General features: G+C 47.1%; 1 protein-coding gene across 3 annotated transcripts in view; it reads right to left on the bottom strand.

Annotated features, from left to right (window-relative positions):
* The window catches only part of LOC143973740 (uncharacterized), a 65,976-nt gene extending 42,964 nt beyond the window's left edge, over nt 1–23,012 (bottom strand). The window contains exons 1-6 of one of the 3 annotated variants that reach the window (XM_077474578.1): nt 22,868–23,012; nt 19,233–19,358; nt 17,996–18,037; nt 17,700–17,826; nt 13,373–13,456; nt 1,519–2,429 (exon numbers count right to left, since the gene is read on the bottom strand). In XM_077474578.1, coding sequence (XP_077330704.1) covers nt 1,519–2,429; nt 13,373–13,456; nt 17,700–17,733 — 1,029 coding nt within the window. In that variant the 5' untranslated portion in view covers nt 17,734–17,826; nt 17,996–18,037; nt 19,233–19,358; nt 22,868–23,012. The remainder of the gene's footprint in view (nt 1–1,518; nt 2,430–13,372; nt 13,457–17,699; nt 17,827–17,995; nt 18,038–19,232; nt 19,359–22,867) is intronic. The other 2 variants (XM_077474576.1, XM_077474577.1) reach the window with 2 other exon arrangements.
* Nucleotides 23,013–24,994: the final 1,982 nt, after the last annotated feature.

Below are 24,994 nucleotides of genomic sequence, written 5' to 3'. Positions count from 1 at the left end.
TCAGTGTAGCCTTGTCATTGCAGCCTTGTCATTGTAGCCTTGTCAGTGTCATTGTAGCCTTGTCATTGCAGCCTTGTTATTGTAGCCTTGTCAGTGTCATTGTAGCCTTGTAATCGCAGCCTTGTTATTGTAGCCTTGTCAGTTTCATTGTAGCCTTGTCAGTGTCATTGTAGCCTTGTCATTGCAGCCTCGTTATTGTAGCCTTGTCAGTGTCATTGTAGCCTTGTCAGTGTCATTGTAGCCTTGTCATTGCAGCCTTGTTATTGTAGCCTTGTCAGTGTCATTGTAGCCTTGTCAGTGTCATTGTAGCCTTTGTCATTGCAGCCGTGTCATTGCAGCCTTGTTATTGTAGCCTTGTCAGTGTCATTGTAGCCTTGTCAGTATCATTGCAGCCTTGTCATTGTAGCCTTGTCAGTGTCATTGTAGCCTTGTCAGTGTCATTGCAGCCTTGTCAGTGTCGCTGTAGCCTTGTCACTGTCATTGCAGTCTTGTCAGTGTCATAGCAGGCTTGTCATTGTAGCCTTGTCATTGCAGCCTGGTCAGTGTCATTGCAGCCTTGTCAGTGTAGCCTTGTCAGTGTCGTTGTAGCCTTGTCAGTGTCACTGTAGCCTTGTCAGTGTCATTGCAGCCTTGTCATTGTAGCCTTGTCATTGCAGCCTTGTCAGTGTCATTGCAGCCTTGTCATTGTAGCCTTGTCATTGCAGCCTTGTCAGTGTCATTGTAGCCTTGTCATTGTAGCCTTGTCAGTGTCATTGTAGCCTTGTCAGTGTCATTGTAGCCGTGTCATTGTAGCCTTGTCAGTGTCATTGCAGCCTTGTCATTGTAGCCTTGTCATTGCAGCCTTGTCAGTGTCATTGTAGCCTTGTCAGTGTCATTGTAGCCTTGTCATTGTCACTGTAGCCTTGTTAGTGTCATTGCAGCCTTGTCAGTGTCATTACAGCCTTGTCAGTTTCACTGTAGCCTTGTCAGTGTCATTGTAGCCTTGTCACTGTCATTGTAGCCTTGCCCCAGTGTCATTTGTAGACTTGTCATTGTAGCCTTGTCATTGCAGCCTTGCCCCAGTGTGATTTGTAGACTTTTCAGTGTAGCCTTGTTCCAGTGTCATTGCCGCTTTCCAGTTTAAAAATGGCACTGCCGAGATACAGAGCCGGATGTCCTGTGTATCTTGGCGTCGCTCTGTGGCTCTCGGCCACTCTCCGCTGATTGTGAGCCACCGAGATCATAGCTGAGTGTACTCGGCTAGACTCGGCTCCGCTCACAGTCACGCCCAGTCCCTGTGTCCATCATAGGGCAGGACTGAGCATGACTGTGAGCGGAGCTGAGTCTAGCCGAGTACACTCGACTATGATCTCAACGGCTCGCTCCTCCGCTCACAATCAGCGGGGATCGGGGTATAACACGCACCCACGATTTTCCCCTGATTTTAAGGGGAAAAAAGTGTGTGTTATACACCAGTAAATACGGTACGTTAAACAAATAATGTTAATAAGAATGCTGACTATAAAGGGGTAATCTCACCTCAATGGCAGGTTCAGGGTGAGGAGGAGTTGGTGGTGTCTCTGTTGGGCACTCTTCAACTTTAGGGTCTCTCTCCATGCAGCTGGTGGTCTCCCTCCACCTGGGGAAGCTCTGCTCCCACCCTGTTCTTAGATTCTCCCCGGAATGTTTCTGCAGGTGGCGCTGCAGCGATTTCTTGCGGATGAAGCGATCCCAGCAGTAGGGACACTGATAGGGGCGCTCCCCGGTGTGACGCCTCACATGGGCCACCAGGTCGGTCTTGCGGCTGAAGCTCTTGGGGCAGCAGGTACAGTGGAAAGGCTTGTGCCCGGCGTGACTCCAGAGGTGAGTGGTCAGGGTGGAGTTCTGCCGGAAACTCTGCCCACACTGGTTGCAGGTGTACGGCCGATCCTCCGTGTGCGTCTTCCTGTGGGCCGCCAGGTGCTGCTTCTTCACAAAGGTCTTGCCACAGATGCTGCAGCGGTGGGGCCGGTCCTGACAGTTTCCCATCTGGTGGGATACGAAGTCGATGAGGTGACTCCAGCTCTCCCCACAATGGGCACAAGCGTGCGTCTTTTCTGCGTTGCCGGACAACTCCTGCCTTTCCTGCTCGACGCGATCCGTCACAGCACGTGTTTTAAGGCTTTCACTACCAGGGCTGAGTCCAGCTCCACCCAGGTCACTTCTCTCCTCGGAGCTGCCATTATGCAAAGTGGCTTCCAGAGTGACCCCGTTATGGGAGGGACTTTCAGGTGATTTCTTTGTAGACGCTTCCTCTTCTCCCGACCTGCTGGCTCTCCTTACCAACCGCAGGGACCTCCTACTGACCCCCCTCGCTGCCGGCCGCTGACTGGCACGCTTCCAATGAGTCCATCTGGTCTGACCTTCTTTAGTGCGTCCATTCACGGCCACGTTATCTGCAGATGACAGGACTGTAAATGATAACAGAACTGCAATGAGCAACACAAGTAAGCATACTGTATACAGTAACGTACAGTGCTTTGAAAAAGTATTCATACCCCTTGAAATGGTCCACATTTTGTCATGTGACAACCAAAAACGTAAATGTATTTTATTGGGATTTTATGTGATGGACCAACACAAAGTGTCACAGACAAAAAACAAGCCCTGGACTGCAGCACTCTTCAGAAGACCACTTTCTTTTATTGGAAAATCACATCACAGCTCAACAAACACAGCGAACAAGGAAAAATTGCTGACGTTTCGCACTAGCTGTAGTGCTTAATCATGCTATGATTAAGCACTACAGCTAGTCGCTTCTATGAGGAGGTGAGTTGCCAGCTAGATAAAGGAAGGCCCGTAGACGTGGTGCATCTAGATAAAGGAAGGCCCGTAGACGTGGTGCATCTAGATAAAGGAAGGCCCGTAGACGTGGTGTATCTGGATAAAGGAAGGCCCGTAGACGTGGTGTATCTGGATAAAGGAAGGCCCGTAGACTTGGTGTATCGAGATAAAGGAAGGCCCGTAGACGTGGTGCATCTAGATAAAGGAAGGCCCGTAGAGGTGGTGCATCTAGATAAAGGAAGGCCTGTAGAGGTGGTGTATCTAGATAAAGGAAGGCCCGTAGAGGTGGTGCATCTAGATAAAGGAAGGCCTGTAGAGGTGGTGCATCTAGATAAAGGAAGGCCCGTAGAGGTGGTGCATCTAGATAAAGGAAGGCCCGTAGACGTGATGTATCTAGATAAAGGAAGGTCCGTAGACATGGTGTATCTAGATAAAGGAAGGCCCGTAGACGTGGTGTATCTAGATAAAGGAAGGCCTGTAGACGTGGTGTATCTAGATAAAGGAAGGCCCATAGACGTGGTGTATCCGGATTTTGCAAAAGCATTTGACACAGTTGCCCATAAACGTTTACTGTACAAAATAAGGTGACCCCACAATATATAAATACCAGACTGGTGACTCCACAATATATAAATACCAGACTGGTGACCCCACAATAGGGAGAAAACGTTTTCACAAAAAAAGGAAAAATTGCTGACGTTTTGCACTAGCTGTAGTGCTTAATCATGCTATGATTAAGCACTACAGCTAGTCGCTTCTATGAGGAGGTGAGTTGCCAGCTAGATAAAGGAAGGCCCGTAGACGTGGTGCATCTAGATAAAGGAAGGCCCGTAGACGTGGTGCATCTAGATAAAGGAAGGCCCGTAGACGTGGTGTATCTGGATAAAGGAAGGCCCGTAGATGTGGTGTATCTGGATAAAGGAAGGCCCGTAGACTTGGTGTATCGAGATAAAGGAAGGCCCGTAGACGTGGTGTATATAGATAAAGGAAGGCCCGTAGAGGTGGTGCATCTAGATAAAGGAAGGCCCGTAGACGTGATGTATCTAGATAAAGGAAGGCCCGTAGACGTGGTGTATCTGGATAAAGGAAGGTCCGTAGACGTGGTGTATCTAGATAAAGGAAGGCCTGTAGACGTGGTGTATCTGGATAAAGGAAGGCCCGTAGACGTGGTGTATCTAGATAAAGGAAGACCCGTAGATGTGGTGTATCTGGATAAAGGAAGGCCCGTAGACGTGGTGTATCTAGATAAAGGAAGGCCCGTAGACATGGTGTATCTAGATAAAGGAAGGCCTGTAGACGTGGTGTATCTAGATAAAGGAAGGCCCGTAGACGTGGTGTATCTGGATAAAGGAAGGCCCGTAGATGTGGTGTATCTAGATAAAGGAAGGCCCGTAGACATGGTGTATCTGGATAAAGGAAGGCCCGTAGACGTGGTGTATCCGGATTTTGCAAAAGCATTTGACATAGTTGCCCATAAACGTTTACTGTACAAAATAAGGTGACCCCACAATATATAAATACCAGACTGGTGACTCCACAATATATAAATACCAGACTAGTGACCCCACAATAGGGAGAAAACTTTTTCACAAAACAGAGTTTAACAAGACACGTGGCCACTCATTCAAATTAGAAGAAAACCTTAAACTTTGTAGAGGGTTCTTTACTGTAAGGGCAGCAAGGATGTGGAATTCCCTCCCACAGGCGGTGGTCTCAGCGGGGGGCATCGATAGTTTCAAAAACTATTAGATAATCACTTGAATGACCGCAACATACAGGGATATACAATGTAATAGTGACATAATCAAACACATAGGTTGGACTTGATGGACTTGTGTCTTTTCTTAACCTCACCTATTATGTAACTATAACATTTTCCTTCCACTTCACAATTATGTGGCACTTTGTTTTGCTCTATCACATAAAATCCCAATAAAATATATTTACGTTTTTGGTTGTAACATAACAACATGTGAAAATTTTTCAAGGGGTATGAATACTTTTTTAAGGCACTGTATATACGTACATATACACACAGTATATGGATATAAATATACAGTATATATCCACTGATCGTTAGGAATACTCTGTCTGGTATCCCGTATACTTCAGAAGAAGTGTCATGGTGGACTCCCAATTATCCACCAATATCCAATAAAGACAAACGAAGGGACACGATCTCCACTGCAAAAATATTTTTCTTTACTGAATGTAATCCAAACAATATGTATATTTAGCAGCTGCTCTATACATGTATTGTATGGATTACATTCAGTAAAGGAAAATATTTTTTCATTGGAGATCGTGTCCCTTCATTTGTCTTTATAAATCTATCTATCTATCTATCTATCTGTCTATCTATCGTCTATCTATCTATCTATCTATCTATCTATCTATCTATCTATCTATCTATCGTCTATCTATCTATCTATCTATCTATCGTCTATCTATCTGTCTGTCTGTCTGTCTGTCTATCTGTCTGTCTTTATCTCTATCTATCTATCTATATATCTCTATCTATCTATCTATCTATCTATCTATATCTCTCTCTATCTATCTATCTATCTATCTATCTATCTATCTATCTATCTATCTATCTATTTATCTATCTATCTATCTATCTATCGTCTATCTATATATATCTCTATCTATCTATCTATCTATCGTCTATCTATCTATCTATCTATCTATCTATCTATCTATCTGTCTGTCTGTCTGTCTGTCTATCTGTCTGTCTATATCTCTATCTATCTATCTATATATCTCTCTCTATCTATCTATCTATCTATCTATCTATCTATCTATCTATCTATATCTCTCTCTATCTATCTATCTATCTATCTATCTATCTATCTATCTATCTATCTATCTATCTATATCTCTCTCTATCTATCTATCTATCTATCTATCTATCTATCTATCTATCTATCGTCTATCTATCTATCTATCTATATATATCTCTATCTATCTATCTATCTATCTATATATCTATCTATCTATCTCTCTATCTATCTATCGTCTATCTATCTATCTATCTATCTATCTATCTATCTATCTATCTATCTATCTATCTATCTATCTGTCTGTCTGTCTGTCTGTCTATCTGTCTGTCTATATCTCTATCTATCTATCTATATATCTCTCTCTATCTATCTATCTATCTATCTATCTATCTATCTATCTATCTATCTATAGCTCTCTCTATCTATCTATCTATCTATCTATCTATCTATCTATCTATCTATCTATCTATATCTCTCTCTATCTATCTATCTATCTATCTATCTATCTATCTATCTATCTATCTATCGTCTATCTATCTATCTATCTATATATATCTCTATCTATCTATCTATCTATCTATATATCTATCTATCTATCTCTCTATCTATATATATCTATCTATAGCCATTTATCTATGTATCTATCTATGTATCTATCTATCTATGTATCTATCTATGTATCTATCTATCCATCTCTCTCTCTATCCATCTATCTATCTATACATACACACAGTGTATGAGGATAGAGATGATACTGTCTCTTTGTCACATGAATAGCATATATATATATTCTGTATATATATATATATATTTATGGCCCAGAGCCCTCTGACCGATACGGATAAGGATGACAAACAAGGTTAACATAAACTCGCTTACTTGAAATGGACCTGAAAGTGTGCCCTGGTCTAACGTACGGTATACCAAAATAAGGGGGCATACCCTAGATAGAGAAATGAGTAATAAATGAAATGAAAATGAAATGGAGTGAAATGAGTACTCACCCGAGGAGTATAATGCTTGAGAAATGCCCTGACAGGGGATGGGTGGGTGGGTATCGCGCACCGGAACCGACGAGGGAGCTAGGCGAACGGGCTGGTTATATACTCCACCGTGCTCCACCCATAATTCCAGGCCACCATACTGGCCTTTCTATTTATGGCCCAGAGCCCTCTGACCGATACGGATAAGGATGACAAACAAGGTTAACATAAACTCGCTTACTTGAAATGGACCTGAAAGTGTGCCCTGGCCTAACGTAGGGTATACCAAAATAAGGGGGCAAAAACATACAGGTAGGGAATGCATTTATTGATTCGAGTTTGTTACTGGGTGAGCTTGACAAAGGCCTGGGCCATCTCTACTTGCGGATTGGGTATGTAACGGGCAAAACAGGTGGACTTCCATCTACCCAACTTTTTGATAACGTGGACTGGGACCCCTTGGCGGGAGGCAGTTGAAGCAGCTCCGATACGAAATGAATGTCCGGAGTAGTGAGCCGGATTGAGGTGAAGGATGCCCAGGAGTATCCTGACATGCTCCATGAACTGGGCTGCATTCAGTGGCTTACCGTGGAATGGCAGAAGCGGGCCAGTTCCTGGTTGATCGGCCAGAAGGGTCAACAAGCGGGTGAGAATGGCGACCGGGCACCAGAGGTTGTTGGTTTTATAAAAATGTATGTCCGTACCTGGGCCAAGCTGCTGCGTCTTGGATACTGCTATATGTAGGATAAAATGGTCTCCGTGCCTGACCAGGTGGTGCTTGCACAGCATGCGAGCTGAGGGGCTACTGGAGGTAAACTCGCCTGGCCGTAAGAAGCCGTAGAAGGCCAGGTGTATGGCTGCTTGTATAATGATACTAGTGTGGAGCCCGAAAGGTGCAGTGGCCAGAATATCAGACATGTTTCTGAAAACGTCTCCTGTGATAGGCAGGCGTTTGGCGGAGGCCGTAGGCTGGCGTTTCTGGATGCCGCGCATGACAGCCCGAATGGCGTGGAAAGTGAACAAGGAGGGTTCGGCAGGGTCCTGGAGGGACGTAAAATGTTGTACCCCGGCCAGGTATAGCCGGATCGTGTTAAAGGATAACACCAAGTCCGAGTGGCAATGGGCAATGAAGGCCAGGACTTGCTTGACCCGGGAGGTCTCTGTGGAGTGAGATGTTAAGAAACGGTTAAAGGCCCTCCAGGCTGTTTGATAGGCCTTGCGGGTATTGTCTGAGAGGGAGTGATCGATGAGTTGAGTTGCGGCTACTAGGTGAGGGGTTAATCCAGGGTCAGTTGAGACCAGTCCGGGATAGCTGCTGACGTTGGTCCGGCTCCGGGCACCTGATCAAAAAAGGAAACTAAGTTAAAGCGGGAGAGGGCGTCCGCTGCCCGATTACATTTACCAGGGATAAAGGCACAATGAACGTTAAATTGAAATAATAACGAGAGCTGGACCAGTCGCCGCAGGAAGGACATAATCTCCAGAGACTTAGACCTGCCTTTGTTAATGATTTCCGCAGTGGCGAGATTGTCCGTTGAAAAGGTCACTGTTTGACCCGACCAACTGCGGCCCCATGTGTGGGCAGCGGCTACGATGGGGTACAACTCGAATAGGGAGGACGTCTCGGTGAAGCCCGGAATTGCCAGTATCTGAGGAGGCCAGGGGGCTGCGAGCCAGAGGTGGCCAAAAATTGCCGCAAAACCCGTGGAGGCCGCTGCGTCGGTCACGACCTGAGGTGAAGAGGAGGACACGGAGGGAATGAACAGGGACACGCCATTCCAGGACGTTAGGAATTCCTCCCACATGGCAAGATCTGCTATAGCTGCGGGGTCCAGGCTGAGGACGTGCTCCGGGTCTTGTGAATGGGACAGTAGGACTAACAGGCACGATACGAATGCGCGACCTTGAGGGATGATGCGCATGGCAAAATTAAGCATACCGAGAAGGGACTGTAGCTGCCTCTTGGTGCAAGTTCTGGTGCGGGTGAAGTCCCTCATGACCGTCCTGATGCGGCTTAGTTTATCCGGGGGGAGGCTGGCCTGCATAGTGCTGGTGTTTAAGCTGACCCCGAGAAAGGTGATTGCCTGCGCTGGGCCCTCCACCTTGTGCTCAGCAATGGGGACGTTAAGGTTATTGAAGACCACCCTTAGTTTATCCAGATCCCCTGGAAGGGAGCCAGGTGACTCGATCAGCAGGAAGTCATCCAAATAGTGTATGACTCCCTGGCACTGGGCTACGTGCAGCAAGATCCATGCGAGAGCCTGCGCAAACGAGTCGAAGAGCCAGGGGCTACTCTTGGACCCGAAGGTTAGCTTAGTGGCAAAATAGTAGAGCTCCCTCCACTTGATGCCATGCCAGCACCAGAGAGATGGATGGATAGGAAGGAGCTTGAAGGCATCTGAGATGTCAGCCTTGGAGAGCCATGTTCCTGTGCCTGACTTGAGAATGGCCTGGATGGCCGTGTCTACTGATGCGTATTTAAGGGAGAACTCCTCAGAGGGAATAAGGGAATTAAGACTGGGGACAGAGGAAGAATAAGGCGCTGACAAATCGTAGACCAACCTGAGTTTATTGGAGAACTTGCCCTTGACAAGCCCAATAGGGCTGACTCGCCAGGTGTTAAATGGGGGCTTCGTGAAAGGGCCTATGACAAAGTCCCGGTCTAGCTCTGCCTGTAATAGCTGGTCGATGGCTTGTACATCCGTGGCTGCTGACCGCAGGTTCTGGCACTCGTGTGTAAGGTGAGGGAGAGAGACAAGTCCTGTATGAAAGCCCTGAGTGAAGCCCTGAACTAGGTAGGCGGCAAGTGAGGGGGTGGGATGATTGGCGAGGTAGACACTGAGCCACAACACGTTGACCCGGCTTAGTCAAGATCTTTTAGCCTGCTTGACCTCGCACATGAGCCTGGGATGAGCTCTATGACATCGTGTGCATACGTGGAGCAGCCTGCACTGACTGAAATTGCACGACCCGCTGTTGTAGTTGTTGCAGATGGCTGCGCCTCCCATGGTCTTGACCGGGCGTCCCAGTTTATCTGTCTGCGGCAGGCGTACCGGCGCCGGTAGGCCCTGGGCAGTACCTGAGGTCGACGGACCGTCTAAGGGCGGGGCTGCCACTGAGCTGGCACACCAAGTCGCGGTGTGAGTAGCCGACTGGCAAATGGCACAAAGGGGAGACCGCAGCCCCGCGAAGTGTCGGCAGAACAGCTCGGTGTCCATGACACTCCAATCAGTAGGTATCTGAAATTGGGAGAGCCTGGCGGCCGCCTTAGCGGAGAAGGAGCGGTGATAGTCATAAAATGAAAAACCGCCGTATTTATACCCCAGGTCGACTACCACGTGGAGGTAACGATCCAGTTCCTCCCTCCTGCCGGGGGAGGCCGAGCAGATGACGTCCCTCAGCATGCCGAAGGCCAAGGTGAACTCGGTGACAGAAAGCTTCCTGTCCAGCCTGGGGTCTTTGGCTTTGAGGACCACCGACACGTCCCCCCAAGTGTAAGCTTTGTTTTCTGCCAGCTCATGAATGGAGATAAGAAGTGAAGCCAGATTGACGTCCTTGCCCTCTAGGATGTCCTTCCTGATGTTGGCTGATATTAAATGAGAAGGGTACACTACTGGTGTACACCCGGGGGTACCTGCGCTGGTGTTATCCACTGCTTGTGAAGCTGGTATTGGAGGAGAAACGGATGGGCGGGTCTCGAGGAGGGCCACCCGACTCTGAACCTCTGACATTGAGGTCGTCAGAGATGACACCAGAGTGTGGAGCTGCGTGATGGAAGCAGCGATAGAGCCCAGGGAGGCCTGCTGGGCACTATCCTCAACCGCGGCTGGGGGAGGAAAGAGGAGCCCGTAAAGTTCGGCCTTTCTGGCTGTAGCTGGAAAGGGTACACCCCTGCGCCTTAACTCGGCTGTTAGCCTGGGAATGGTCCACGCTCTGAAGGACCTTTGGCTGCCACTCTCTGAGACAAGAGAAGGGGACAACGGAGCCGTGTAGTCCTCGCTGCCAGCCTGGGACATGGTGGCAAAATCCAGGCTTGGTGAGCCTATTAATCCCTGGGTCTGGGTTTTCTCCTGTACGGAACCTATGAGGGTGACATGGATTACAAGACTCGTAGGAGACTCCTGAGAAAACATTTTTAAAGAGAAGGATACTACCGCTCGTAAGCGTTTCCCTCCCAGATGACCCTCTCTTACCTACGGAGGCACCGTTCGACCAGGTGCAGGTTGGACCTACTGAGAACTCGACTGATCTGAGGAGATGAAGGTGAAGTTTTGTTTGAGAATCCTACACCTAAAGAGAGATGTCTAGCTAACTAGTGGAGGTGAGACTGGAAATGTGATAAATGACATAAATGAAATGAACGGACAACCGAAATTTGCTCTTTAGAATAACGTACATACGACAACAGAGACGTGACTTGGTTGCGTCGCCGATGCAAAACAAAATTTTCCTTTAATTCTTTTGAGGCAATTCAACAGTGAAATGAGGCTGATGATCAAGGCCCCCCGATAGAAATCCGGCATTGAAGAGTCAACTGGACTAACCGGGAAGCAGTATGTGACCGTGAAATGAGTGGATCCGCCATGACAGAGATCTGAATCGCCATGCCACAAACTTGCGACCGAGCACGAAACGGACTCTGGAGCATGTACTGAAATGAGGCCATTCCTGGGGCACGCCGATACGAATTTAGTACACGGAAGTGACTATTCGTACCGGAACGTGATAAGTGAAATGAAATGAAAACCCATGACAAAGACATGAATCAAAGGACGAGCCCATGAACCCAACAGAAGAATCCTGTCTTTGGAGCATGTACCGAAATGAGGCGTAATAGCTGGGCGCACCGGAACGAATCGGTACATAACCAAATGCAACAGGATTCGAATCGGAGCGTAATAAGTGACTGAAATGACATCCCATGACAGAGACAAGTTTCAACGACTGGACAGATGGTTACCACAAAGAATCCGTCTCTGGAGCATGTACTGAAATGAGGCGTAGCAGCTGGGCGCACCAGAACGAATCGATGCATAAGGAATGCGATGGGATTCGAATTGGAGCGTAATAAGTGACAGAAATGATAAGCCATGACAGAGACAAGATTCAATGACTGGACTGATGGTTTACAATAAAGAACCCGTCTCTGGAGCATGTACTGAAATGAGGCGTAGCAGCTGGGCACACCAGAACGAATCGGTGCATAACGGAATGCGACAGGATTCGCTTTGGTGCGTAATAAGTGACAGAAATGATATGCCATGACAGAGACAAGTTTCAACGACTAGACTGATGGTTGCAACAGAGAAACCGTCTCTGGAGCATGTACCGAAATGAGGCGTAGCAGCTGGGCACGCCAGGACGAATCGGTGCATAGCAGAATGCGACAGGATTCGAATTGGCGCGTAATAAGTGACAGAAATGATATGCCATGACAGAGACAACATTCAACGACTGGACTGATGGTTACAACAAAAGAATCCGTCTCTGGAGCATGTACTGAAATGAGGCGTAGCAGCTGGGCACGCCAGGACGAATCGGTGCATAGCAGCATGCGACAGGATTCGCATTGGCGTGTAATAAGTGACAGAAATGAAAGCCATGACAAAGACTAGAATCAAGGACCGTACTTGAACCTGCGAGTGACTCAGTCTCTGGAGCATGTACAGAAATGAGGCCGAACCCTGGGGCACTTCGAAGCGAATCGGTGCATTGGAGATGCGACGGGATTCGCATCGGAGCGCGGTAAGTGACAGAAATGATGAAATGACTTTAGAAATGGTAGAAATGAAATGATCCGACATAACAGACTGAAATGATTGAAACGACTCGAAATGATTGAAATGACTGAAATGATTGAAATGAAATGAAACGAAATGACAGACATAGTACAAACAGCATGAAATGATTGAAATGCTTAAACTTGTTCGGATTTGAAACGGTCCGACCGTTTCATGATTTTGAACAACATTAGATTGCCATTGGCCGGAGTGCTCAGTTTAACGTGACAAGCAGACGGCTGTAATTTCGAAACGGTTCGATCGATTCGAACATAGAAATGATCGGGGGAGTCGTTCGGTTTAGCAGCGACGTGCTACGAAACGAAGTGCCTGGTGGCAAGAACGACATGTACCGAAAAGTGATAACGGCTTCTTTCGAAGAAGGGGTAGTGACATGAAGTAACGAATACGAGTGCCACAGTTAAGACGTTCGTGCAATCTAGAGTGAGTGGTTCGTGAGTTCAGGAATCTAGTTTACGTGACTTTGTAACACATGAAATGAAATGGGTGCCGAAGCCCTACCTGCGACAGCCGGCCCAGACGTGTTGTACGACAACGGAAAAATTTTGATTTGAGTATAGCGACTCAGACGGCAATCAGACGGACGCTGACGAACGACAAGGCTTTGTCGACACTAAGGCGGACGGAACAGCGTGGAACTCACGAACCCGGCTCACTGAAAGGTCTCGAGGATAGTCGGCCCTTGATTTCTGACGTATCAGATATCGCGCACCGGAACCGACGAGGGAGCTAGGCGAACGGGCTGGTTATATACTCCACCGGGCTCCACCCATAATTCCAGGCCACCATACTGGCCTTTCTATATATAGTATATAGATGTATATATTTGTATGTGATGGTTGTCTTCACAGAGCTATCTATCTATACATCTAGTATGGTGTAGGGTGTAGGAGAAAATTGTGGAGATTCACCACCCCGGTAGCGTAGTGCCTGTGGGGTGTTGGGGTTTCTGAGGAGCAGAATTAGTACTTGATAACATGGATAAGCGTGGCCCTGAACTGACCTGCGGTCTCCTCACCAATGTCCACACAGGGGTCTTCTCCTCTCTCAATCTTCAGCACAATCTCTGGAGGGGATGCTGAGAGTCCTGCAGAGAGACCGCCACACATTACATGCTACATGCGAACGCTTTGGGATTGATTTACTAAAGGCGAATAGACTGTGCACTCTGCAAGTGCGGTTGCTCCAAAGCTTAGTGTGATGGACTCACCCGGGACAGAGGCTTTCGGAGAGGACTGAATGAACCCCCTGCCTACTGACTATGGGCCCTGGATTTTAAGGGAACAACACTCGTTGTGAGGTGTATGCCTGGGGTCCCTTGAAGTAATGTTACTTTGCAGTCAAGTCCATGTCCCCCCCCAAAAAACACAGACTCTGGGAACCCTGTATATGCCATATTATAAATAGTGAGTGCTTCATAATGTTGGGACTCAAAGAAGATGCTGATGTCTTCAACTCCAGCCACCTGTCTGTCCGTTGTCTGTTATAATGTGTTTATTGTAAATAATGCTAGTGAGGGATCTAAGAGTCTTTCACCCATTGTTGTTTGTGTTAATTAACTCTGCTATTGTGTGAAGGAGTTCTGTGTTGATATTTCTGATAATGTGTATTGTAGAGCTGCCACGACGAGTCGACGTAATCGATTACGTCGACTACAAAAATACGTCGATGTCCGTACAGGACGTTGATGCGTCACACTGCTCCATGTCTCCCGCTCTCCTCCGTGCTGCCGTCCCCCTCTCTTCTCCCCCTCCGTGCATCTGTCCCCCTCCGTGCCACCGCCCCCCTCTCTTCTCCTCCTTATTGCTGCCGCCCCCCTCTCTTCTCCCCCTCCGTGCATCTGTCCCCCTCTCTCTTCTCTGAGTCCCCCTTCGTGCATCTGTCCCCCTCTCTCTTCTCTGTGTCCCCCTCTGTGCATCTGTCCCCCTCTCTCTTCTCTGTGTCCCCTTCCGTGCATCTGTCCCCCTCCATGCTGCCGCCCCTCTCTCTTCTCCCCCTCCGTGCATCTGTCCCCCTCTCTCTTCTCTGTGTCCCCCTCCGTGCATCTGTCCCCCTCACTCTTCTCTGTGTCCCCCTCCGTGCCTCTGTCCCCCTCTCTCTTCTGTGTCCCCCTCCGTGCATCTGTCCCCCTCTCCCTTCTCAGTGTCCGCCTCCGTGCATCTGTCCCCCTCTCCCTTCTCAGTGTCCGCCTCCGTGCATCTGTCCCCCTCTCCCTTCTCAGTGTCCGCCTCCATGCCTCTGTCCCCCTCTCTCTTCTCTGTGTCCCCTTCCGTGCATCTGTCCCCCTCCGTGCTGCCGCCCCTCTCTCTTCTCCCCCTCCGTGCATCTGTCCCCCTCTCTCTTCTCTGTGTCCCCCTCCGTGCATCTGTCCCCCTCACTCTTCTCTGTGTCCCCCCTCCGTGCATCTGTCCCCCTCACTCTTCTCTGTGTCCCCCCTCCGTGCATCTGTCCCCCTCCGTGCTGCCGCCCCTCTCTCTTCTCCCCCTCCGTGCATCTGTCCCCCTCTCTCTTCTCTGTGTCCCCCTCCGTGCATCTGTCCCCCTCACTCTTCTCTGTGTCCGCCTCCGTGCCTCTGTCCCCCTCTCTCTTCTCTGTGTCCGCCTGCGTGCATCTGTCCCCCTCCGTGCTGCCGCCCCTCTCTCTTCTCCCCCTCAGTGCATCTGTCCCCCTCTCTCTTTTGTGCCCCCCTCTGTGCATCTGTCCCCCTTCTTCTCCCCCTCTGTGTTGCTGTCCCCCTCTCTCTTCTGTGTCCCCCTCCGTGCATCTGTCCCCCTCTCTCTTCTCCCCCTCCATGCTGCCGCCACCCCCTCGGTATCTCAGGATGGAGAGCGGAGGTAGAAGCCGGTAAACCCGGCTCCTTCGTTTTCAGAATGGACAGAGTCAGTGACCACCGACTCTGTCCATTCACATAACTGAAACATTGTAACCTCCTGTGATTACCATGTCTCAGTTAATGAATGGAGAGAAGCCGCTGTCTTTTCTACATTCATTATCAGTGCAGCAGAGGCTGCAGAGAAAGGGACTGGGGAATCTGTGTCTCCAGTCCCTTTCCCTGTCTCAAATGGGAGATGTCAGAGGTCTGTTAAGACCCCTGATATCTCACCATAGCCCCCCCAACAGGGCTGATAAAAAAACATTGCAATAAATAATAAAAAAAAATTGTAAAAAATAATTTAAAAAAAAACAAAAAAAAAAGAAAACACACTGACACTGTCCCCACACACCCTCCCCCTAAAAAAAAGAAAGCATTGTAAAAAATAAATTATAAACATACATGGACTTCTGAACAGAAAATAAAAAGCTAAGATAAAATAATATATATATATTCTTTTATCTTAACTTTACAAAAAATAAGTACATAAAAAAAGGTAAGATAAAAGAATATAAGTACATACTTATATATAATATATATATATATATATATATATATATATATATATATATATATATATATATATATATATATATGTATGTACTAGTTATATTCTTTTATCTTACCTTTTTTTTTATGTACTTATCATTTTTTGTAAGGTTATCCAAAGGATTAATTAGCTAATAAAAAAAAAAAACCACTAGATTAATAAAAATAAATAAATAATCATATAGTCGATGACTAATCGAAAAAATAATCTATAGATTAGTCGACAAACGAATCTTTAGTTGCAGCTCTAGTGTATTGTATAGTCAGTGTGCTAGGAGACAACAAGGCTGACCTGAAAGGTCATATCTCTGAGTCACCTAGTCTGGTTAGTTAATTAGCTCATGTTAATTAGGTTTCCGGTTACAGTTTGTATTGCCACCCTGGAGTACACATTTGCGTGGGATAGCAAATAAAACAGTTCATGTCCCAGCTTTGTAACTGAGCTAGTCTCATCTGGTCTTTGGTTACAATATTTGCCCGTAATATCTGAAAGGTCCAGATTGGAGGAAGCAGTGTACTAATGTAACGGTAGGGAGGGAGACGCGCTGACGTCGTCGCCGTCTAGGACGGGTGTTTGCAAGCCGGCCGGCGTTCCTCTTATGAGCTTTTATTGGTTTTACTAATGTAAGTGCAATACTTTTTTGCTACAATAAATTGTTTTTATTGATTCGCACAATGGCGCGTTCTCTTTTTTATCCACTGAGATTATGATCGCTGGGTACTGATCTGCCGATCGAGTTTGCGATCTCTTGGCTTGGTCTCGGTGCGCTCACAGTCAGCTCCTGCCATTGTCGGTCTGATGTCCGGATGCTGATCTTACAATACAAGGCTTTTCACTGCTTGCCTTCTGGTAAGCGCATACGTTGTGCGGCGGAGGATCACAGGCATCGGTGTTTTGTCTGCACAGAAGGATTTTATTAAATGTATCATCTTCACATATTTCACTGGACTGAGATACAATCTTCCATCGTCCTCCTATATTTGGGGACTGGCTATTTATCATGGATTATACACTATTATAATATTCATTTATTACGTATTAATATAGTGATTATTTGGTGTAATATTTTTTGGTTTCTAATATGTTTTAGTTTAATTTCATTGCGCAGATTTTTTTTTTTTTTAATATTTTTATGATCATTTTTACGTGTTTGTATATATCTTAGAAGTTGAGCTGCAGCTATATTTCGATTATATTGAATTTTTAGTTTTTAGCGCGGCATTTCACTCTTTTTTTTTTTTTTCTGGTACTAATGTAAGCACCCAAGCGAACTGCGACGGGGATCCGTTACACTTAGTAAACGAGGGGAAGCTCTGCTGGCTTCTATCATCCAATCACGTGCAAGCAAAAATGCTGTTTTTTTTTTTTGTTTTGTTTTTTCCTTGGACGTGATTGGGTTATTCCTCGCAAAGTAAAACTTGAAGGGCGGCACAGTGGTGTAGTGGGCGGCACAGTGGTGTAGTGGGCGGCACAGTGGTTCGTATCCCAACCATGACACTACCTGCCTGGAGTTTGCATGTTCTCCCTGTGCCTGCATGGGTTTCCTCCCACACTACAAAGACATGCAAGGTAGGTTAATTGGCTTCTGTCCAAAAATTGGCCCCAGTATATGAATGTGAGTCGGGAACCTTGGATTGTGGGCTCCTTGAGGGTAGGGACCGATGTGAGTGTGCAATGTACAGGGATAGGGACAATTGTAGACACTCACACTAGATGGACTGGTGTCTTTATTCAACCTTACTAACTATGCAACTATACTGAGCTCTGGATCAACTGTACTTGCAAAGTGCACGGTCTATCTGCCTTTTAATAAATTGCCCCCCCCCCCCATATCCTCCATACTGCACCATGATCCAGGAGGATAATGCAGCTGTATAGAGGCATCACATATATTCAAGAATGGCTCACCCAGGGCGGTCAGGTTCTTGTAGTTGTCCGTCATCACCTGGCAGTACAGATCCTTCTGCTGGTCCTTTAGCCCCTTCCACTCCTCCTCCGAGAAGCACACCGCCACATCATCAAACGTCACCAAAGCCTGCAATACACAAATGCTGGCTGACCCTAGACAATGGAGTGGTATGGGGGGGGAGGGGCGGGGGGGGGGGGGGTAACAAGGGATCCCCTGCCCTGGGAAGACTTTTTCGCACTCCTAAAACTTTTAACTAAATCCATTTTATTTCTTCCGCACCTTCCGGGTATTTTACCTCAAAGCTTCACCTCGGTGTTTCCGTCACTGCGTCCCTTTGCTGCCGGGTAGGAAAAATATGGAAGAAAAGGGACAGAAGTGGGGTAAGTAGGTTATTGGCCCTTAAAAAAAAATGTGTTCTTAGGGTGGGAGCATCAGCTCAAATGTTTTCAGAAGTGATTATTTTTTGAACTCACAAGGTAGTTGAAAGATGCCTTTGGATCAGAGCACCAGCCTTCAGTTGGAGGACACTACCCTGTTTCCCCCGAAAATAAGACCTAGCGTGATTGTCGGTGATGGCTGCAATATAAGCCCTACCCCTCCCCCATAAGCCCTACCCTGAAAATAAGACCTAGCGTAATTGTCAGCGATGGCTGCAATATAAGCCCTACCCCCCAAATAAGCCCTACCCTGAAAATAAGACCTACACTGACTTTTTCTAGGGCTTATTTGGGGGGGGGGGTAGGGCTTATATTGCAGCCATCGCCGACAATCACACTAGGTCTTATTTTCGGGGGAAACAGGGTAGGTACCAAAACAAAAGCACGGCCCAAGCTTCCCCCAACGGATTACTCCAACCCTAATACTAAATAATTATGCCGGACCCAACAAACTATCCTAATACTGAGCATCTCTACCTAACCCAACTGACTTAACTAACCCTTACTGTATATTATGCAAGCCAGCTTAACTTTACTACAACAAGTAAGAGTAACCAAGCCTAACGCAACCAACTACGAGCCTATAACGCAGCAACCAAGTCTAATCCAACTAGCTCCACAGACACTTCTCCAGTGCTGGGGTAATATGGGGAAGAGAGGGTGAGAACTGCCAGGGTTTATTAAATGTCCACCTGTCCATCTTCCCACCGGATCCATCTTCCCACCGGATCCATCTTCCCACCGGATCCATCTTCCCACCGGATCCATCTTCCCACCGGATCCATCTTCCCACCAGATCCATCTTCCCACCAGATCCATCTTCCCGCCGGACCCAGGGCTGCTGATCAGTGCAAGAGTTGATGGTGGAGGTCCCCACCTCAACGCAGGGACTTCTGCAGCTCACATATATAACACACACACACACACCATAACCTATACAGCTTCTTTCCGTCTTGTCTATAGTCTGTCTGTTATATAAGATGAGGGCTGAGCCTACCCAGAGGCTTATTACTACAGAGCAGACCCCCCCCCATCACCGGGCATCTGAGGGCCATGAACAGCAGTCACGTGGCCCTGGAAGCTCTCGTAGGTCACCTGCATGATGGAGGTTCAGAGCAGCTCCTGGTCACTTAGAGGAGACATCATCATCCCGCTTCATCTGTATACGGAGGGAGGAGGGGGCTCTCTGTGTAAAGCACAGTCTACCGTAATGGGGAATCTCTATATAGAAATGGCAAGGTTATGCAGTAAGAGTCACATAGGGCAAAAGGATCTATATGTTATAAAGAGGAGTGTTAAGTATGCAGAGGGGTTCTATATGGTATATGGGAGAGGGTTACATATAGGAAGAAACTCTAAATACTATCTGGAGGGTGGCTATTAATAGCAAGGAGCTCAGTATAGTATATGGCGGGGGTGTATAGAGGAAGAGGCTCTATATATTATAGAGGTGCTATATAGGTGAAGGGGCTCTATATGGTATATGGAGGAGATTATATAGGGGAAGAGGCTCTATATGATATACGGAGGGTGCTATGTAGGGGAAGGGGCTCTATATGGAGAAGATTATATAGGGAAATGGTTCTATATGATATACGGAGGCGGTTATATAGGGTAAATGGTTTTAAATGGTACATGGAGGAGGTTTTATTTTATATATATATAAATGGGAAGGGGCTCTGCATGTTATATGGAGAAGATTATATAGGGAAAATGGCTCTATATGGTATACGGATGTGGTAATATAGAGGAAGGGGCTCTATATGCTACATGAAGGAAGGTTATATAGGGAAAGGGGATCTATATGGTATATGGAGGAGGTTATATAGGGGAAGGACCTCTATGTAATATATAGAGAGAATTATAAAGGGGAAGTGTCTCTATATGGTGTATGAAGGAGGTTATATAGGGGAGGAGGCTCCGTATGGTATATGTAGGAAGGTTATATAGGGGAAGGGGCTCTATATGGTAGGGGTCTATATAGGGGAAGGGGCTCTATATAACATACTATAGAGAGGTTGTATAGGGGAAGAGGCTCTATACTATAGAGGATGATATATATGGGAAGAGGCTCTATATAATATTCTATAGAGGGGGTTATATAGGAGAAGAGGCTCTATATAACATACTATAGAGGGGGTTATATAGGGGAAGAGGCTCTATATAATATACTATAGAGGGGGTTATATAGGGGGAGAGACTATATATAATATACTATAGAGGGTGTTATATAGAGGAAGAGGCTCTATATAATATGCTATAGAGGGGGTTATATGGGAAGGGGCTCTATAGAATATACTATAGAGGGGGTTATATAGAGGAAGAGGCTCTATATAATATACTATAGAGGGGGTTATACAGGGGAAGAAACTCTATATAATATACTATATAAGGGGTTATATAGGGGAAGGGGCTCTATATAATATACTATAGAGGGGTTATATAGGGGAAGGGGCTCTATATAACATACTATAGAGGGGTTATATAGAGGAAGAGGCTCTGTATAATATACTATAGAGGGGGTTATATAGGGGGAGAGACTATATATAATATACTATAGAGGGTGTTATATAGAGGAAGAGGCTCTATATAATATGCTATAGAGGGGGTTATATGGGAAGGGGCTCTATAGAATATACTATAGAGGGGGTTATATAGAGGAAGAGGCTCTATATAATATACTATAGAGGGGGTTATACAGGGGAAGAAACTCTATATAATATACTATATAGGGGGTTATATAGGGTAAGGGGCTCTATATAATATACTATAGAGGGGTTATATAGGGGAAGGGGCTCTATATAACATACTATAGAGGGGATTGTATAGGGGAGGAGGCTCTACATAATATACTGAAGAGGGGGTTATATAGGGGAAGAGAATCTATAAAATATAATATAGAGGGGGTTATATAGGGGAAGAGAATCTAGAAATATATACTATAGAGGGGGTTATATAGGGGAAGAGGATCTATAGAATATACTATAGGGGAAGAGACTCTACATAATATAACATAGAGGGGGTTATATAGGGGAAGAGGCCATATATAATATACTATAGAGGGGGTTATATAGCGTAAGAGACTATATAATATACTATAGAGGGGGTTATATATACTATAGAGGGGGTTATATAGGAGAAGAGGCTCTATATCAGGGATATGCAATTAGCGGACCTCCTCCTGTTGCAAAACTACAAGTCCCAGCTATATAGGAGAAGAGGCTCTATATGGTATATGAAGGAAGGTTATAGATGGATAAGGGCTCTATATGGTATACAGAGGGAGTTATAAAGAGAAATGGGGTTTATAAGGTACACAGAGGGGGAGGGGGGGTTATATAAGGAAACTGGTTCTATATGGAGGAAGGTTATATACAGGAGTGAACTCTATAGAGGGAGGTGATGGATGAGAAGGGACTCTACATTATACATTGAAGGGGTTCTATATAGAGGAAGGAGGTTCATATATGGAAGGATTGTATAATGCATACAGAAACTGTTATATACAGGTGAATGTGGGCTTTATATGGTATATGGAGAAAGGTTATATACAGGAATAGACTCTATATAGTATACGGAGGAGGCTGTATATAGATGGAAGGGGTTCTGTATGGTATGTGAATGAAGATGATATCAGGCATATGTGATACATGGAAGGGGGTATTATAGAGGGGTGTGTATGGTATATAGAAGAAGACTATATCAGGGAGGGAGGTGTATATGGAGGGGATTGTTATAGAAGATAGGTAAGGTATATAGAGGTCAGGGCTTTATATACTCTATGGGGGGGTGTATAGAGGAAGGTTATCTGTATGAAGAGAAGATGTAGAGGAGATATCTGGGTTATATGAGGAAGGAGGACTCCATAGGGGAACGGGCTGTATACAGAGAGGGGTCTGTTGTATATATAGGGGGATGTTATAGAGAGGGGACAGGGTATACATAGAGGGAGGTTACATACAATGGGGGGGGGGGGGGGTCCTGTGTTATATATATATATATATATGGTTATATACAAATTTGGGGGTGGGGGGTCTGTGTATGAAGATAGTATACAGAGGGAGGTTATATACAGGGGGGGGGGTCTGTGTGTGGTATATATAGAAGGAGGTCATATGTTATATATATAATATAGAGGGAGGGTATATACAGGGGGGGGTCTGTGTGTGGTATATATAGAGGGAGGTTATATACAGAGGGGGGGTATGTGCTATATATAATATAGAAGGGGGGTATATACGGGGGGGGGGGCTGTGAGTGGTATATATAGGAAGGTTATATACAGGGGGGGTCTGTGTGTGGTATACAGAAGACAGGCTGTATACAGATGGAGGTTATATACAAAGGGGGGGTCTGTGTGTGGTATATAGAGGGAGGGTATATACAGGGGGGGTCTGTGTGTGTGTGTGTGTATATATATATATATATATATATATATATATATATATATATATATATATATATATATATATATATATATATATATATATATACATATATATAATACAGAGTGAGGGTATATACAGAGGAGGGGGGTCTGTGTTATATATACATATAATACAGAGGGATGGTATATACGGGGGGGTCTGTGTTATATATACATATAATACAGAGGGAGGGTATATCCGGGGGGGGGGTCTGTGTGTGGTATACAGAAGACAGACTGTATATAGAGGGAGGTTATATACAGAAGAAAGGGTCTGAGTTATATATATAAATGGAGGTCATACACGGCTCTCTATAGGGCACACACAGGCGGGGTACGCCGGACAGGACGGTATATGGAGGTGATATTATTGGGGTTCCCCAGTATTGCAGTGTCTTCTTTCAGCTCCCAGTAATGCATTGCGGCCGGAAGTTCCCGCCCGCACATCCGATGACGTCATGCGTCCGCCGCGTCTCCCACGGCCGTCTGTGGCGCCGCCCACAGTGTCCCTGTTTGCCCTATAGGGGGAGGTAGGGCGGTGTTGTTGTGACTCGAGTCCCCTGTCCTGTGTACAGACCGCGCCCCTCCCCCCACCATACATTCACCAATCACATGGTACAATCTCCTCATATCGGGGGAGGGGTTCCTGAGTATTACAAAGATGGGGGGGTGCAGTCCGCCCCCCCATGTGTGAGACACACAAAGGTTCCATTCCCATAGAAATCTATAATAATAATATAAAACACACTGGAAGGAGGAGAATTGTAGGTCAGGAGGAGGAATAATGGAGGCCAAGAAGAGGTGAGAGCGCGGTCACTAAGTGGTCAGCACTTCCGCCTCGTAGGACCGGGGTCATCGGTTCAAATCCCAACCACAACACCGATTACTGGGAGTCTGCATGTTCTCCCCGTTCCTGTGTGGGTTTCCTCCGGGTACTCCGGTTTCCTCCCACACTACAAAGACATGCTGGGAGGTTAGTTGGCTCCACTCTATATTGGCCCCAGTATGTGAATGAATGTGAGTTAGGGATCTTAGATTGTAAGCTCCTTGGGCACAGGGATGGATGTGAATATACAAAAGATGTGTAAAGCGCTGTGTAAATTCATGGCACGATACAAGTACCTGTAATAAAAAAAAAAAAGGGGGGGCAGAAGGAGGATGACTGCTAGTCAGGAATAGGTCAACTGCACACCGAAAGGAGGTCAACTACGGATCCAAAGCGAAGGAGTGCGTGTCGGAAAAAGGAGGAGGAGTGCGTGTCGGAAAAGGAGGAGGAGTGCGTGTCGGAAAAAGGAGGAGGAGTGCGTGTCGGAAAAAGGAGGAGGAGTGCGGGTCGGAAAAAGGAGGAGGAGTGCGTGTCGGGAGAAGGAGGAGTGCGAGTCAGAAGAAGGAGGAGTGCGAGTCAGAAGAAGGAGGAGTGCGAGTCGGAAGAAGGAGGGAGTGCGAGTCGGAAGAAGGAGGAGTGCGAGTCGGGAGAAGGAGGAGTGCGAGTCGGGAGAAGGAGGAGTGCGAGTCGGGAGAAGGAGGAGTGCGAGTCGGGAGAAGGAGGAGTGCGGGTCGGGAGGAGGCAGGAGTGCGGGTCGGGGAGGAGGCAGAGTGCGGGTCGGGAGGAGGCAGGAGTGCGGGTCGGGAGGAGGCAGAGTGCGGGTCGGAGAAGGAGGAGTGCGAGTCAGAAGAAGGAGGAGTGCGAGTCAGAAGAAGGAGGAGTGCGGGTCGGGAGGAGGCAGAGTGCGGGTCGGGAGGAGGCAGAGTGCGGGTCGGGAGGAGGCAGAGTGCGGGTCGGGAGAAGGAGGAGTGCGGGTCGGGAGAAGGAGGAGTGCGGGTCGGGAGAAGGAGGAGTGCGAGTCAGAAGAAGGAGGAGTGCGGGTCGGGAGAAGGAGGAGTGCGGGTCGGGAGAAGGAGGAGTGCGGGTCGGGAGAAGGAGGAGTGCGGGTCGGGAGAAGGAGGAGTGCGGGTCGGGAGAAGGAGGAGTGCGAGTCGGGAGAAGGAGGAGTGCGAGTCGGGAGAAGGAAGAGTGCGAGTCGGGAGGAGGAGGAGTGCGGGTCGGGAGAAGGAGGAGTGAGGGTCGGGAGGAGGCAGAGTGCGGGTCGGGAGAAGGAGGAGTGCGGGTCGGGACGAGGCGGAGTGCGAGTCGGGAGAAGGAGGAGTGCGAGTCAGAAGAAGGAGGAGTGCGGGTCGGGGAGAAGGAGGAGTGCGGGTCGGGAGAAGGAGGAGTGCGGGTCGGGAGAAGGAGGAGTGCGAGTCGGGAGAAGGAGGAGTGCGAGTCGGGAGAAGGAGGAGTGCGAGTCGGGAGGAGGAGGAGTGCGGGTCGGGAGAAGGAGGAGTGAGGGTCGGGAGGAGGCAGAGTGCGGGTCGGGAGAAGGGAGGAGTGCGGGTCGGGACGAGGCGGAGTGCGAGTGGGAGAAGGAGGAGTGCGGGTCGGGAGGAGGCA

The sequence above is a fragment of the Lithobates pipiens genome, unplaced genomic scaffold (assembly GCF_037356315.1).
Source record: "Lithobates pipiens isolate NorthernLeopardFrog02 unplaced genomic scaffold, aLitPip1_a1.2 Scaffold_94, whole genome shotgun sequence".
Classification (NCBI taxonomy): Eukaryota; Metazoa; Chordata; class Amphibia; order Anura; family Ranidae; genus Lithobates; species Lithobates pipiens.
Note: the sequence above shows the minus strand (reverse complement) of the source record. Positions and strands in the feature narration are given on the sequence as shown.